The sequence below is a fragment of the Plecotus auritus genome, assembly GCF_963455305.1.
Source record: "Plecotus auritus genome assembly, chromosome: 8".
Taxonomy (NCBI): Eukaryota; Metazoa; Chordata; class Mammalia; order Chiroptera; family Vespertilionidae; genus Plecotus; species Plecotus auritus.
Genome location: NC_137782.1, coordinates 138,907,791 through 138,920,075, shown reverse-complemented (window position 1 = coordinate 138,920,075; position 12,285 = coordinate 138,907,791). Strand labels below are relative to the sequence as shown.

At 39.0% G+C, this 12,285-nt stretch overlaps 1 protein-coding gene across 5 annotated transcripts in view; it reads right to left on the bottom strand.

Moving 5' to 3' along the window:
• The window catches only part of USP34 (ubiquitin specific peptidase 34), a 241,327-nt gene that overhangs the window by 69,065 nt on the left and 159,977 nt on the right, over nucleotides 1–12,285 (bottom strand). For 4 of the 5 annotated variants that reach the window (XM_080686042.1, XM_080686046.1, XM_080686045.1 and 1 more), the window contains 4 exons: nucleotides 11,362–11,417; nucleotides 11,149–11,269; nucleotides 908–1,091; nucleotides 301–464 (listed from right to left, as the gene is read on the bottom strand). In XM_080686042.1, coding sequence (XP_080542168.1) covers nucleotides 301–464; nucleotides 908–1,091; nucleotides 11,149–11,269; nucleotides 11,362–11,417 — 525 coding nt within the window. The remainder of the gene's footprint in view (nucleotides 1–300; nucleotides 465–907; nucleotides 1,092–11,148; nucleotides 11,270–11,361; nucleotides 11,418–12,285) is intronic. The other variant, XM_080686043.1, reaches the window with a different exon arrangement.

The window sequence follows — 12,285 nt, the reverse complement described above, 5'->3', positions numbered from 1 at the left end:
CGGGGTTGCGGGCTAGATCCCCAGTAGGGGGCATGTAGGAAGCAGCCAATCAATGATACTTTCTCATCATTGATGTTTCTATCTCTCTCTCCCTCTCACTTCCTCTCTGAGATCAATAAAAATATATTAAAAAAATAAAACCACACATGGAGTTAGCTAGTTATATAATCAAATTTTGTCATTTTTTAAAATTCATAAATTGCTTCTCAAACAATATTTTAGTAAATTAAAAAAATCAAGATTTAGCCACAGAATTTTAAAATTTTCATAGTTTTAATTTTTAAAGTGAGAAAATTATACCTTAGCAGTGAAGACAGCCTGCCTTGCTTCAGGTATCATATAAAGTTGCTGAATAGTTGAAGCCAAGTAACAAGTAGCTCCAAGGTTAGTCAGGCCAACAAATCTACACTCAGCACGGACATCCTCGTGAGGCCAGTAATCCCATTTATAAGGTGCATGGGCTGCTGAAAAAAGAGGGTAGAAAAAATGTCCCCCAAACAAACTATTAAACATAATGTATTGTTTTTATTAACAACCATTACCCTCCATTACGTATTTAGTTAATATGCATAAAACATTATATATGGTAATTTTTAAATTAGAACACATAGTAAAACTAATTCATTTCCTAAAAATTCAAAGGACTGTCACAACTTCATTCCATTTAACACTAAATTATTTAACAAAAAAATGTTTAAGTACTTCAGCTATCTATAAAACGTTCTTCACACCTTTAAAAAAAAAAACCAAAACAATTTGCAATCTTTTACTTTAATAACATCCAAGCAACAATCATTTATAATTGTTCAAGTGTGTGAACAGTGATTTTTCTTTGAAAAATGCCCTTCAAAAATCTCACTTCTGCATACAAAATTTAGAAAGATTAAAGAAAAACAAGAATGCTTACACTGCATGTGTTGTGCCATAACCCAGTTGTGTATTAGCCTGTAGTTCTCAACAGACCCCTTTACCATCTCTACTAACAGATCATAAGCAGCAGCTCTTGAAGAATGTGATTTGCACTTTGGCTGTTGTCTATCTTTTAGACTAGGCAACAAAAACAGGAGATTGAAGATATCTCTTAAAAATTCCTGAAAAACAGAAAAACCAAGCATATTATCTAAACTTAAATATTAATTATATTCCAAATATGAGTAACTTACGTAAACTAAATCCTATGACAATCTACAATTTTCTACAAGACTGTTTGAAAATTTCAAGCAGCATCATATACAATCACTGGAAAGTATTCCCAATGTTCACTTTTCTTAGAGAAAACAGAAGGGTGAGAATCACCTTCCCTCTTACCTCCCTCTTGACACTTAATATAGCTCATTCTTACCACAATGCTATTATCTTACACTCCATTAAGTGACCAAAAGTTTTTGTTAAGGACTCATTACTCCCTTTCTTGGCTGCTTCTGCACTTACTTAAGTTTCTCCTTATTTTACTCTAATAATAATAGTAGTAGCCATCAAAGCAGCAACTTATGTATAATGAGAACTTTTAAGTGCCAGAGGTTCCCAAACAAAAAACATTAAAAACCATGCCTGTTCTGGCCGGGTGGCTCAGTCAAAGCATCATCACATTCACCAAAAGGTTGTGGGTTCAATTCCCAGTCAGGGCAAATACCTAAGTTGAGGTTGATCCCCTGCAACCTTAGGGGTGTGTATAGGAGGCAACCAATCAATGTTTTTTTCTCACGTCGATGTCTCTCTCAAATGAATAAAAACACACCCTTGGGTGAGGATTTAAAACAAACAAAAAAAAGAATCTTGCCTGGAATTGACAGGTGCCAGAGCCAGGATTTAAGATACCAAGCTCTTAACTTCTATACCAGTGAAGTTCAAACTAAGGTACAAGGCTTTAGCATGTAAAGTACATTTCAGATGTACTTTTTCCTAAATTTGATAACCTTGAGAAAGAGTTACCTTTCCCACTTGTTCTTTCTTAATTTTCTTTGGTAAAGTAGCAAATGACCAATTATGTCCCTCACCCATCTCAAATACTGCTATGGTAGATTGTTCTGGGGCCTAAAACCTCCTGGGGTACTGCATAGAAAAGAGGTAATGTTGTTAAGACCGAGATTCTGCTATACTTAGAAAGTATGGATTGTAAGGTTGGCCCTTGGCTATCATCTAGAAACTTGAATGGTAAACAGTATCCTCCTGTGATATACAACTTTTCTTAAGTGATAAAAGTAGCTCACTGTGCCTGTTTGTTTTGGTTTATGCTGAGTAACTGCTTTCCATCTGGGAGTCAGGAATTTCAGTGACTGTGGTCAATTATTCAGATACTATGTACCTACACCATCCATCCCAATAAAAGCCCTGGACTTCTAAACTCAATAGAGCTTCCCTTACACTGCACAATTATTTTGACATTCAATGCTGGGTGAATTAAGCACAATCTGTGAAACTCCATAGGGAGAGGACTTTTAAAAGCATGTACCTGGTTTCCACCAGAGTTGGCCCCACACTTTCCTTTGCTGCTTTCATTTTGCTGTAATAAAGCTCAGTTATGAGTACAACTACATGCTGAGTCCTCTGATTCCTTCTAGTGAATCAATGAAGCTGGGGATGGTCATGGAACCTCTGACATGAATACCCAATATAGCACAATTTGAAATATTTTCCCATTAATCTCTTCAAAGCTCTTCACCCCACTATTATCAAAGAAAGTAAAATACATAGTTCCCAACTTTGGCTAAGAAATATTGAAAGTAAATATGGTCTTACTTCATATAGTTGAAAGATTATACTTGTCTATCTTAGAATTCAGAGGTGAGATGACTATCTTGGAAACAAAGTAGAAAATAAAACTACAAAATAAAACCAGGCTCACTCAAAAAGAAAGGGAATTGGCTAGTAACCATTTAACAATGAATTATCTTTGCCAATCAGTTCAGATCTAGAAATTGAATAAGCTAAATATCTGTAGCTCCGAAGTATTGAAAATATATATTTAAAGCCTGTGATAAGAAAGCATTTTATCAGAAATATTAGATTGATAAAAGCATGCTAAAATAAACAATACTTTTATTTTCCTTACCCAGAGCAGGTGTCTTTAAGTGAAATAATAACATATGTATATTAATATAACCATTCACTAAATAATATAAAGCCATTTTAGTATACTTTCCAGAAAGAACCTCAAACAGCTACCTGAGAGAATATTAAAAAGTTTCTAAAGATTGGTCACAGTGTACTTTTGATATATAATTCAGAAGAAATTCAAAGAAATGACATTATTAAAACAAAACTTTAATTCCTACTGTAAACATTATATGAACAAGGTTTACATTTCCACTATGTAAACAGTTTCTCAGAATTTATAAATCCATAAAAATATAAACACAGAATCATTCTAGCTTAATAGACCACGGCACTACTGCCTCTCAATCAGTTACCAGATTTACTTTACCAAAACATATTCCTGAGGTTATTTGACTGATCAAAACTTCAAAAGCCCTTATTTAAAATTACAAAAGGTTTTTGTTTTATTGTACATATAAAAACAATTTCTTGTGACCACAATAGATGGCCACCTAGCTTCCCAAAGTTACCTCCTATACTTCCTCAAATTCAAGCCAAACTGAACTAACCACTCAATTTCCTGTACACACCCAGTAGTTTTCTGACTTATTTTTTACTCGTGTTCTTTTCTATAATTAAATGTTTCATTTATCTATTTAAGAAAATTTTATCCTGTATTACAAAAACTGTATCTTCTTTAAAGCCTTTCCTAATCTTCTCGCTATCGGTTCTTAAATATCCCCGATAACATCCCTTTAGTAGCTTATTTTTTTAACAAAGCTTACAAGTATCATAAGCAGCCATTATTTGTGAGGATACATACAAATTTTGCATAAGGCAGGCTTCTCCGTAATTACCTGCTGAACAAGTGAACCATTAAATTGTCAGTTTTTAAAACTCAGGACTAAGTTTTAAAAGCATGCACTTATTCAACATATTAGATGTACCAGTTAATAATAGCAGATTTTGTAATAAAAAAACAAGCATGCACTTATTCGACATACTAGATGTACCGGTTAATAATAGCAGATTTTGTAATAAAAAACAAAAACAAAAACATGATAATTTCAAGAGAAACATCAAAAGTGCTTTATTCAAAGTAATGTCCATTACACATTATCTTTAGGTAATTTGTGGATACCATCCCAAGAGAACTTTTCTTGTTTTGAGGCAAACCATTCAGAGACCCAATTTTCCACTTCTTATGATTTGAAGTGCTGCTCAGAAAGTGCATGTGCCATCGATCAAAACAAGTGGTAATCTGAAGGAACAAGGTCTGGTGAATAGAGCAGGTGGGTTAATACTTCCCAGGCAAGATTTTTTAACATGTCTTTAACTGGTTTTGAAGTGTGTCATCACGAAGCAAAATTACTTTGCCATGTCTTCTGGCACATTCTGGTCATTTCACGATGAAAGCGTGGTTCAAACTGATTATTTGTTGTCAGTAGTGATCAGTGTTAATGGTTTCACCTGGTTTTAGAAGCTCATAATACACACCTTCCTGATGCCACCAAACGCAGAGCATTGTCTTCCTTCCGAAGCGGTTTGGCCTTGCAGTCTATGTTGATGGTTGACCTGGATCAACCCATGATTTTGTGCGTTTGGGATTCTCAAAATAAATCTACTTTTCATCGCAATTCAAAATTCGATGCAAAAAAGACTTTCATTTGTGCCGTTGAAGCAACGTTTACTGATGACTTTTCGATTTTCCATTTGTCTTTTGTTCAGTTGATGTGGCAACCATTTTCCTTCCTTTAAAACCTTTCCCATTGCTTGTAAGCTCGTAAATTGTTTGCTGAGCAATGTTTAATCTTTCTGGAAGTTGTTTTTGAATTTGACACACATCTTCATCCAATAATGCTTGTAATTGTTTGTCTTCAAACTTTTTCGGTTGACCTCGACATTGTCTTTCCCATCGAAATCATTACTTTTAAAGCGTTTAAACCAGCATTCACAAGTATCTTGAGATGGAGCATGTTCACCATGAGCTTCCCGAAGTATTCCACAGCACTTTTCTTCAAAATAATGAATTATAACTTCCCGCAAATGCTCTTTTTTTGGCATGAAATTTGACATTTTTAAGTGTAAAAATATCTATGTTAATACCTTCAGCAAATTTGACATATGAAGTTTTGAAGCTTGTTGTCAATACAACAAAATAGCATACATTTCAAATCATATATATATCAACATATGTCCATCTATTGGAAAAAAATCTGCATTAACCGGTACACCTAGTATATGTGCTAGATACTATGCAAGGTAGTAGAGATAAAAATGGAGTTTATATTTTTAAAAGGGAATGAGAATAAGGGAGGAAGAAAGGAGGAAAGGAAAGAGAAACAGTAACAATAGTGATGATAGTGGTGATGGTGGTGACAGAGACCATACCTGGCCTGCAAAACCTAAAATTATAAGGCTGTTTGCAGAAAACGTTTACTGACTTCTGAACTAAAGTAAAATTCTAAATGAAAATTTTAAAAATTCTTAAATAAAAAAGCAAGATCATTAAAGTAGAAAAGGAACTTTAAATATACTGGAGATAGAGACTATTCTTAAAATTACACCCAAACCAACTACCTTAAACTGGCTATCTAAATTGACATTTCAAATTTAACATGTCCAAAACAGAACTCCTGATTCTGATACACCCACTCTCCCCCCATCCTGTGGAGTCTGAGTTTTCCTCTTCTTTGTAAATGGAATTATCATTCACTTAATTTCTAAGACTTAAAACTGAGGAGTCACTTTTGATTAACTTCTCTTCCACCTCACAATCTTATCTAAATTTAAGTTTATGTAAAAAATCAGTATACATACTGATATGGAGAATCTCTAAGATAGGTGAAAAAAAGTGAACTATAAAACAGTGTGTTCAAGGTCTTAATATCTGTAGATTTTATTGAATAGAGATTAAAAGCTTGGTCAAGAGTCTGAGTTACCTCAGTGAGGCAAGGTGCTTAACCTGTCAATGCCTTAGTTTCATCCTCTGTCAAAAGGGGTCTAATAAAAATATCTACCTTTTATAAGGGCTCAAACACTTTGCCTAAGACAATTATTTATATAAATCAATAAACAAAAGAGAGGGGGAAAAACACACCTGTTCTTAAAAAAATATGAATAATGAGGAGTAATAAGACTTTTAGAAACATTTCCTGCCCATATGATAGAAGAGCTGATATTCTCAAAAGAACTTTTAGAAATACAAAGGGACAATCCTATCCTATATAATAAAAGCCTAGGTGGTGTGATGGCTGCGCGCACAGTGGAGTCGGGGCCCGGCGGCCGCTCCATGCTGTGAGGCCTGGGGGTCCTGTGGCTCTGCGCAGCACAGAGGAGGCTGGTCCCGGCGTATCCACCGCTTCACGCAGAGGAGGAGGGTCACGGCAGGGGAGGGCAGTTGGGGGCGATCAGGCCAGCAGGGGAAGGCAGTTGGGGGCGATCAGGCAAGCAGGGGAGGGCATTTGGGGCGATCAGGCCAGCAGGCAGAAGTGGTTAGGGGTAATCAGCCAGGCAGGCAAGCGGTTAGGAACCAGCGGTTCAGGATTGTGAGAGGGATCCCACATTGGAGAGGGTGCAGGATGGGTTGAGGGACACCCCTGCCCCATGCACGAATTTCGTGTACCAGGACTCTAGTACATAAAAAAACACTTATCTTCAATAATAACCAAAGAAATAAAATAAAAGTAGCCCTAGACTGTTTGGCTCAATGGATAGAGCGTGGACTGCAGGATCCTGAGTCTGATTCCCGTCAAGGACACATACCTTGGTTGTAGGCTCAATCGCAGGCCCTGGTTAGGGCACATGTGGGAGGCAACTAGTTGATATGTCTCTCTCAAATTAATGTTTCTCTCTCTCTCTGCCTCTCCCTCTCCCTTCCACTCTCTCGAAAAAACAAGAAAAAATATCTTCAGGTGAGGATTAACAAAAATAAATAAATAAATAAATAAATAAATAAATAAATAAATAAATGAATGAATGAATGAATGAATGAATGAATAAATAAATAAAACTAAAGCAACACTGAAACTGGTAAAGATTTAAAAGTCAGGTAACAAATCCTGTCTAATAAAAGAGTAATATGCAAATTGACCATCACTCCAACACACAAGATGGCTGCCCCATGTGGACACAAGATGGCCACCACAAGATGGCCAACAGGGGAGGGCAGTTGGGAGGGATCAGGCCTGCAGGGGAGGGCAGCTGTGGGCGATCAGGCCAGCAGGGGAGGGCACTTGGGGGCAATCAAGCCTGCAGGGGAGAGCAGTTGGGGGGAACCAGGCTGGCAGGAGGGAAGTTGGGGGCGACTGGGCCTGCAGGGAAGGGCAGTTGGAGGGGACCCAGGCCTACAGGGGAGAGCAGTTAGTAGTGACCAGGCCTGCAGGGGAGGGCAGTTAGGAGTGACCAGGCCTGCAGGGGAGGGCAGTTAGGGGTGACCAGGCCTGCAGGGGAGGGCAGATAGGGGCAATCAGGCTGGCAGGGGAGCAGTTAGGCATCAATCAGGCTAGCAGGGGAGTGGTTAGGGGGTGATCAGGTTGGCAGGCAGAAGCAGTTAGGTGCAATCAGAAAGGCAGGCAGGCAAGCAGTTGGGAGCCAGCAGTCCTGGATTGTGAGAGGTCAGTTGGACATCCCTTGAGGGGTCCCAGATTGGAGAGGCTGCAGGCTGGGCTGAGGGACACAACTCCCGTGCACAAATTTCGTGCACCAGGCCTCTAGTATGGAGATGTTTAGAAACTAGCATTATCACATAACAGCAATTTTCAATCTTTTTCATTTCATGGCACATATTAACTAATTATTAAAATTCTGTGGCATGTCCTAGCCAGTTTGGCTTAGTGGATAGAGCATCGGCTTGCAGACTGAAAGGTCCCAGGTTCAATTCCAGTTAAGGGCACATGCCTGGGTTGTGGGCTCGATCCCATGTGGGGCATACAGGAGGCAGCCAATCAATGATTCTCATCATTGATGTTTCCATCTCTCTGTTCCTCTCCCTTTCTCTCTGAAATCAATAAAAACATATTCCAAAAAAAAATTCTGTGGCATACCAAAAATATATATATTTTTTGCTGATCTGACAAAAAAATAAGTATAATTTTGATTCATTCACACTGTATTACTATTGTTTTGTTGAAAACTGTCATTTTTTATTTGACGGTCTAAGGGAAAAGAGGTAAATGCCTCTGACTAAATAGTCAGGTATTCCATGTTTTAAAAATTATTGTGGCTCACTAGTGTGCTTCTGTGGCACACCAGTTGAAAACACCTATCATTTAGTATGGCTGGGAATATAAAAATGATGTAGTTTTTTGTAAAGTGGTGTGTTCTGATTAAAATTAATTAAATTTACTTTAAGAATTTCTGTGAGCCCTAACTGGTTTGGCTCAGTGGGTAGAGCGTTGGCCTGCGGACTCAAAGGTCCCAGGTTTGATTCTGGTCAAGGGCATGTACCTTGGTTGCGGGCTCATACCCAGTAGGGAGTGTGCAGGAGGCAGCTGATCGAGGTTTCTAACTCTCTATCCCTCTCCATTTCTCTCTGTAAACAATTAATAAAATATATTAAAAAAAAAAAAAAAAGAATTTATGTGAGCCTGACTGGTTTGGCTCAATGGTTGACCACATACTCATGTTGCGGGCTTGATTCCCAGTGTGGGGCATGCAGGAGGCGGCTGATCAATGATTCTCTCTCATCATTGACATTTCTCTCTCTCCCCCTCTCCCTTCTTCTCTGAAATCAATACAAATATGTATTTTTTAAAAACACGAAATTATTTCCCTCTTATGTATTTAATTTTTCAAAGGGTATGTTTTTAATGTATTTTTTAAATGAAAAAAACAGATCACAGAATGGTGTTTACATAACATCCTATATAATAAAAGAGAAATATGCAAATTAACCATCACTCCGCTACACCAGCCACGCCCACCAGTCAATCAGGAGCAAATAAACCCAATCAAGATGGCTATGGCCACAGAAAGCAGGAGGGAGGCTTCGGATTTCCTGGCAATGGAGGAAGCCAAGCTTTCTGCCTGCCCTTGCCGGCCTAGGCCTCCACTCAAGGCTACAAAATTTCAATGATAGAAGATACAGAAATCCAAACAGAAATGGCGGCAGCCACAGAGCTGGAAAGAGCAGGAGGCTAGGGTTGCCCCCGGTGATGGAGGAATCCAAGCTTTCCACACACCCTGGCCGGCCCAGACTTTTGCTTAAGGCTACAAAGTTTCAATTATAGAAGATACATAAATCCCCCAAAAAATGGCTGCCGCCACGGAGCAAGCAGAAGGCTTGGCTCCGCTCCAGGCTACAAAGATTCAATTGTAGAAGATAAATAAACCCCAGATACCAGGGCCTCCGCTTGGGTCGCCAGGGGGCGTGGCCGGCCTGCAAACCACCACAGGCCCCTCGCCCAGGCCGCCTCACGCCCCAAGGGAACCCCCACCCTGATCTGGGACACCCTTCAGGGCAAACCAGCTGGCCCCCACCAGCGTACCAGGCTTCCATCCTATCTAATAAAAGAGTAATATGCAGATTGACCATCACTCCAACACACATGATGGCTGTCCCCATGTGGTCAAAGATTCTGCTCCCATGTGGACACAAGATAGCCACCACAAGATGGCAACCACAAGATGGCCAGCAAGGGAGGGCAGTTGGGAGGGACCAGGCCTACAAGGGAGGGCATTTGTGGGCGATCAGGCCAGCAGGGGAGGGCAATTGGAAGGGATCAGGCCTGCAAAGGAGGGCAGTTGGGGGCGATCAAGCCTGCAGGAGAGAGCAGTTAGGGGTGACCAAGCCGGCAGAAGAGGGAAGTTGGGGGTGACCAAGCCTACAGGGAAAGGCAGTTGGGAGGGACCCAGGCCTGCAGGAGTGAGATGTTGGGGGGGACCAGGCCTGCAGGGGAGGGCAGTTAGGGGTGACCAGGCCTGCAGGGCAGGGCAGTTAGGGGCAAAAAGGCTGGCAGGGGAGCAGTTAGGCATCAATCAGGCTGGCAGGGGAGTGGTTAGGGGGTGACCAAGCTGGCAGGCAGAAGCGGTTAGGGGCAATCAGGAAGGCAGGCAGATGAGCAGTTGGGAGCCAGCAGTCCTGGATTTGAGAGGGATGTCCGACTGCCCCCGATGGGTCCCAGATTGGAGAGGGTGCAGGCTGGGCTGAGGGAAACCCCACTCCCCCGTGCACAAATTTCGTGCACCGGGCCTCTAGTAAATTTTATACTTGTGTATTTATTATATACACAGAAAGCCCTGGAAGGCCATCATCAAAGCATCATGGGAAAATGAACTATATAAAGGAATCTTCTCATTCTACTATCTAAAACTTTTTTCTTTACTTATAATGATGATTTTTGTTTTACAATATCAGAAAAATTATTATTTCTATTTAAGAATAATAGTTATATATTGGTTTATATATAAGACTTCAACCAGTAAGATTATGAATCAATCAAATTATTCCCACTGGGTATAATGGAAAAATAATGGAAAGACAGAAGAAACAGCACAGGAAGGAGCTTTAAGGAATAGGGGAAGTAAACAGATTTAACATAGGTAAAAATGTCACCCTAAATTCATCTCAAGAATTCCTAGTCTATGCTCATGGGAACAATCTTCCAGCCTGTGTTTTCTGACATAATCAATAACCAACTCTCCAGATCATAAGTAACTGACTCACTGCAAGAAATGACAAAAGTGCCAATGGAAGAGTGAATAACTCAATCTAAAGAGTAATTAGACATTTGTTAATTTAGTCATTAAGTGTATCAAATAGATTTTATTTCAAGTGGGCCTTTCAAATATAAAACCGGTAAGACAGGTACTCTATAATGACTAGATGTTAACTCCATTGTGTAAGTTACTAGTCAAAATACTCAATCCCACAAAACTATACCATTAAAGTTTTTCTCTATATATAGTCATAGAAATTAAAAATTATTTCTGCATTCTAAAAATGAGCCTAAGATTTGTATTTCCAGGGTTCATTTTATTCACAGTTCACTTTTCCTCCCAAAAGTAAAGCTCTAGCAAACTTTACGTTTGCATGTTTAAGGAAATTTTTTGTGGCAACAAAAAAAGTTTCAATCATATTTCACACAGATATTTAGATGTCTTAATACCTACCTGTCCTTCCCTTGAAAATTTAAAGGGTGGTTTGTGTTTAATAACACTTGTTGCAAGCCTGAGGAGTCCTGTAAGCCCATCATCTTCTATGTTACCATCATGATGATCAAGGATCTCCCTGCTACAGAAAATACAAGGAAAACAAGATAGTTCACATGACTACGTCCTTTTATCTCTCAACAATATAATTGTCAATTTTACAACAAATTTTACCTTCGAATACAGTCAGCCAAATGCCGTGCCAAAGCATCTAAGTCGAGGAGCGTTGTCTTAATACAAAGAGAAAATATAAAATTCAACTATAAATTTTTATATTTAGTGATTTGGATTATTAAAACATAAAAATATTTTCCTTTGAAGTAGTAAGAATTTGGTTTCCTAAATTCATTAATATACCTATTAAATAACTCATATATGATGTCAAATTAATAATAATATAGTTGTAAACACATCATTGGTAGTCCTTCAAAAAAGATACAATGGGCTCTGGCCGGTATGGCTGTTGGTTGGAGCACTGTCTCATACACCAAAAGGTAGTGGGTTCAATTTCCGGGCAGGGCACATAGCCAGGTTTGTGGGTTCAATGCTCAGGTAAGGTGCATGAGGGAGGCAATATATCAATGTTTCTCCCTCTGTCTAAAAAAATATATATACACTGAGTGGCCAGAGTATTATGATCTCTGAACACATAATAATCTGGCCACTCAGTGTATATCCTATATAATAAAAGGCTAATATGTAAATTGTCCCCTCGACCAGGAATTCGACCAGCAGGCAGGCCGGCCAACTGCCCATGTCCCCTCCCCCTGGCCAGGCTGGCCGGACCCCACCCATGCACAAATTCATGCACCGGGCCTCTAATATACACACACACATACACACACTAAGTGGCCAGATTATTATGTGTTCAGAGATCATAATAATCTGGCCACTCAGTGTATATGTTTATGTATATACATATATATCAATAAAAATTAAAAAAGAAAAGATACAATGGAATGTTGGTAACAAATTATGATCGTCACATTTATTGAGAAGATACTAAGGTTTAATGTTGTTTTATTTTTTTCTTTAACAATTTGATATAATTCACATACTGGACAATTCAGGTTTTTTAACACCACCTTTAAACTAGGC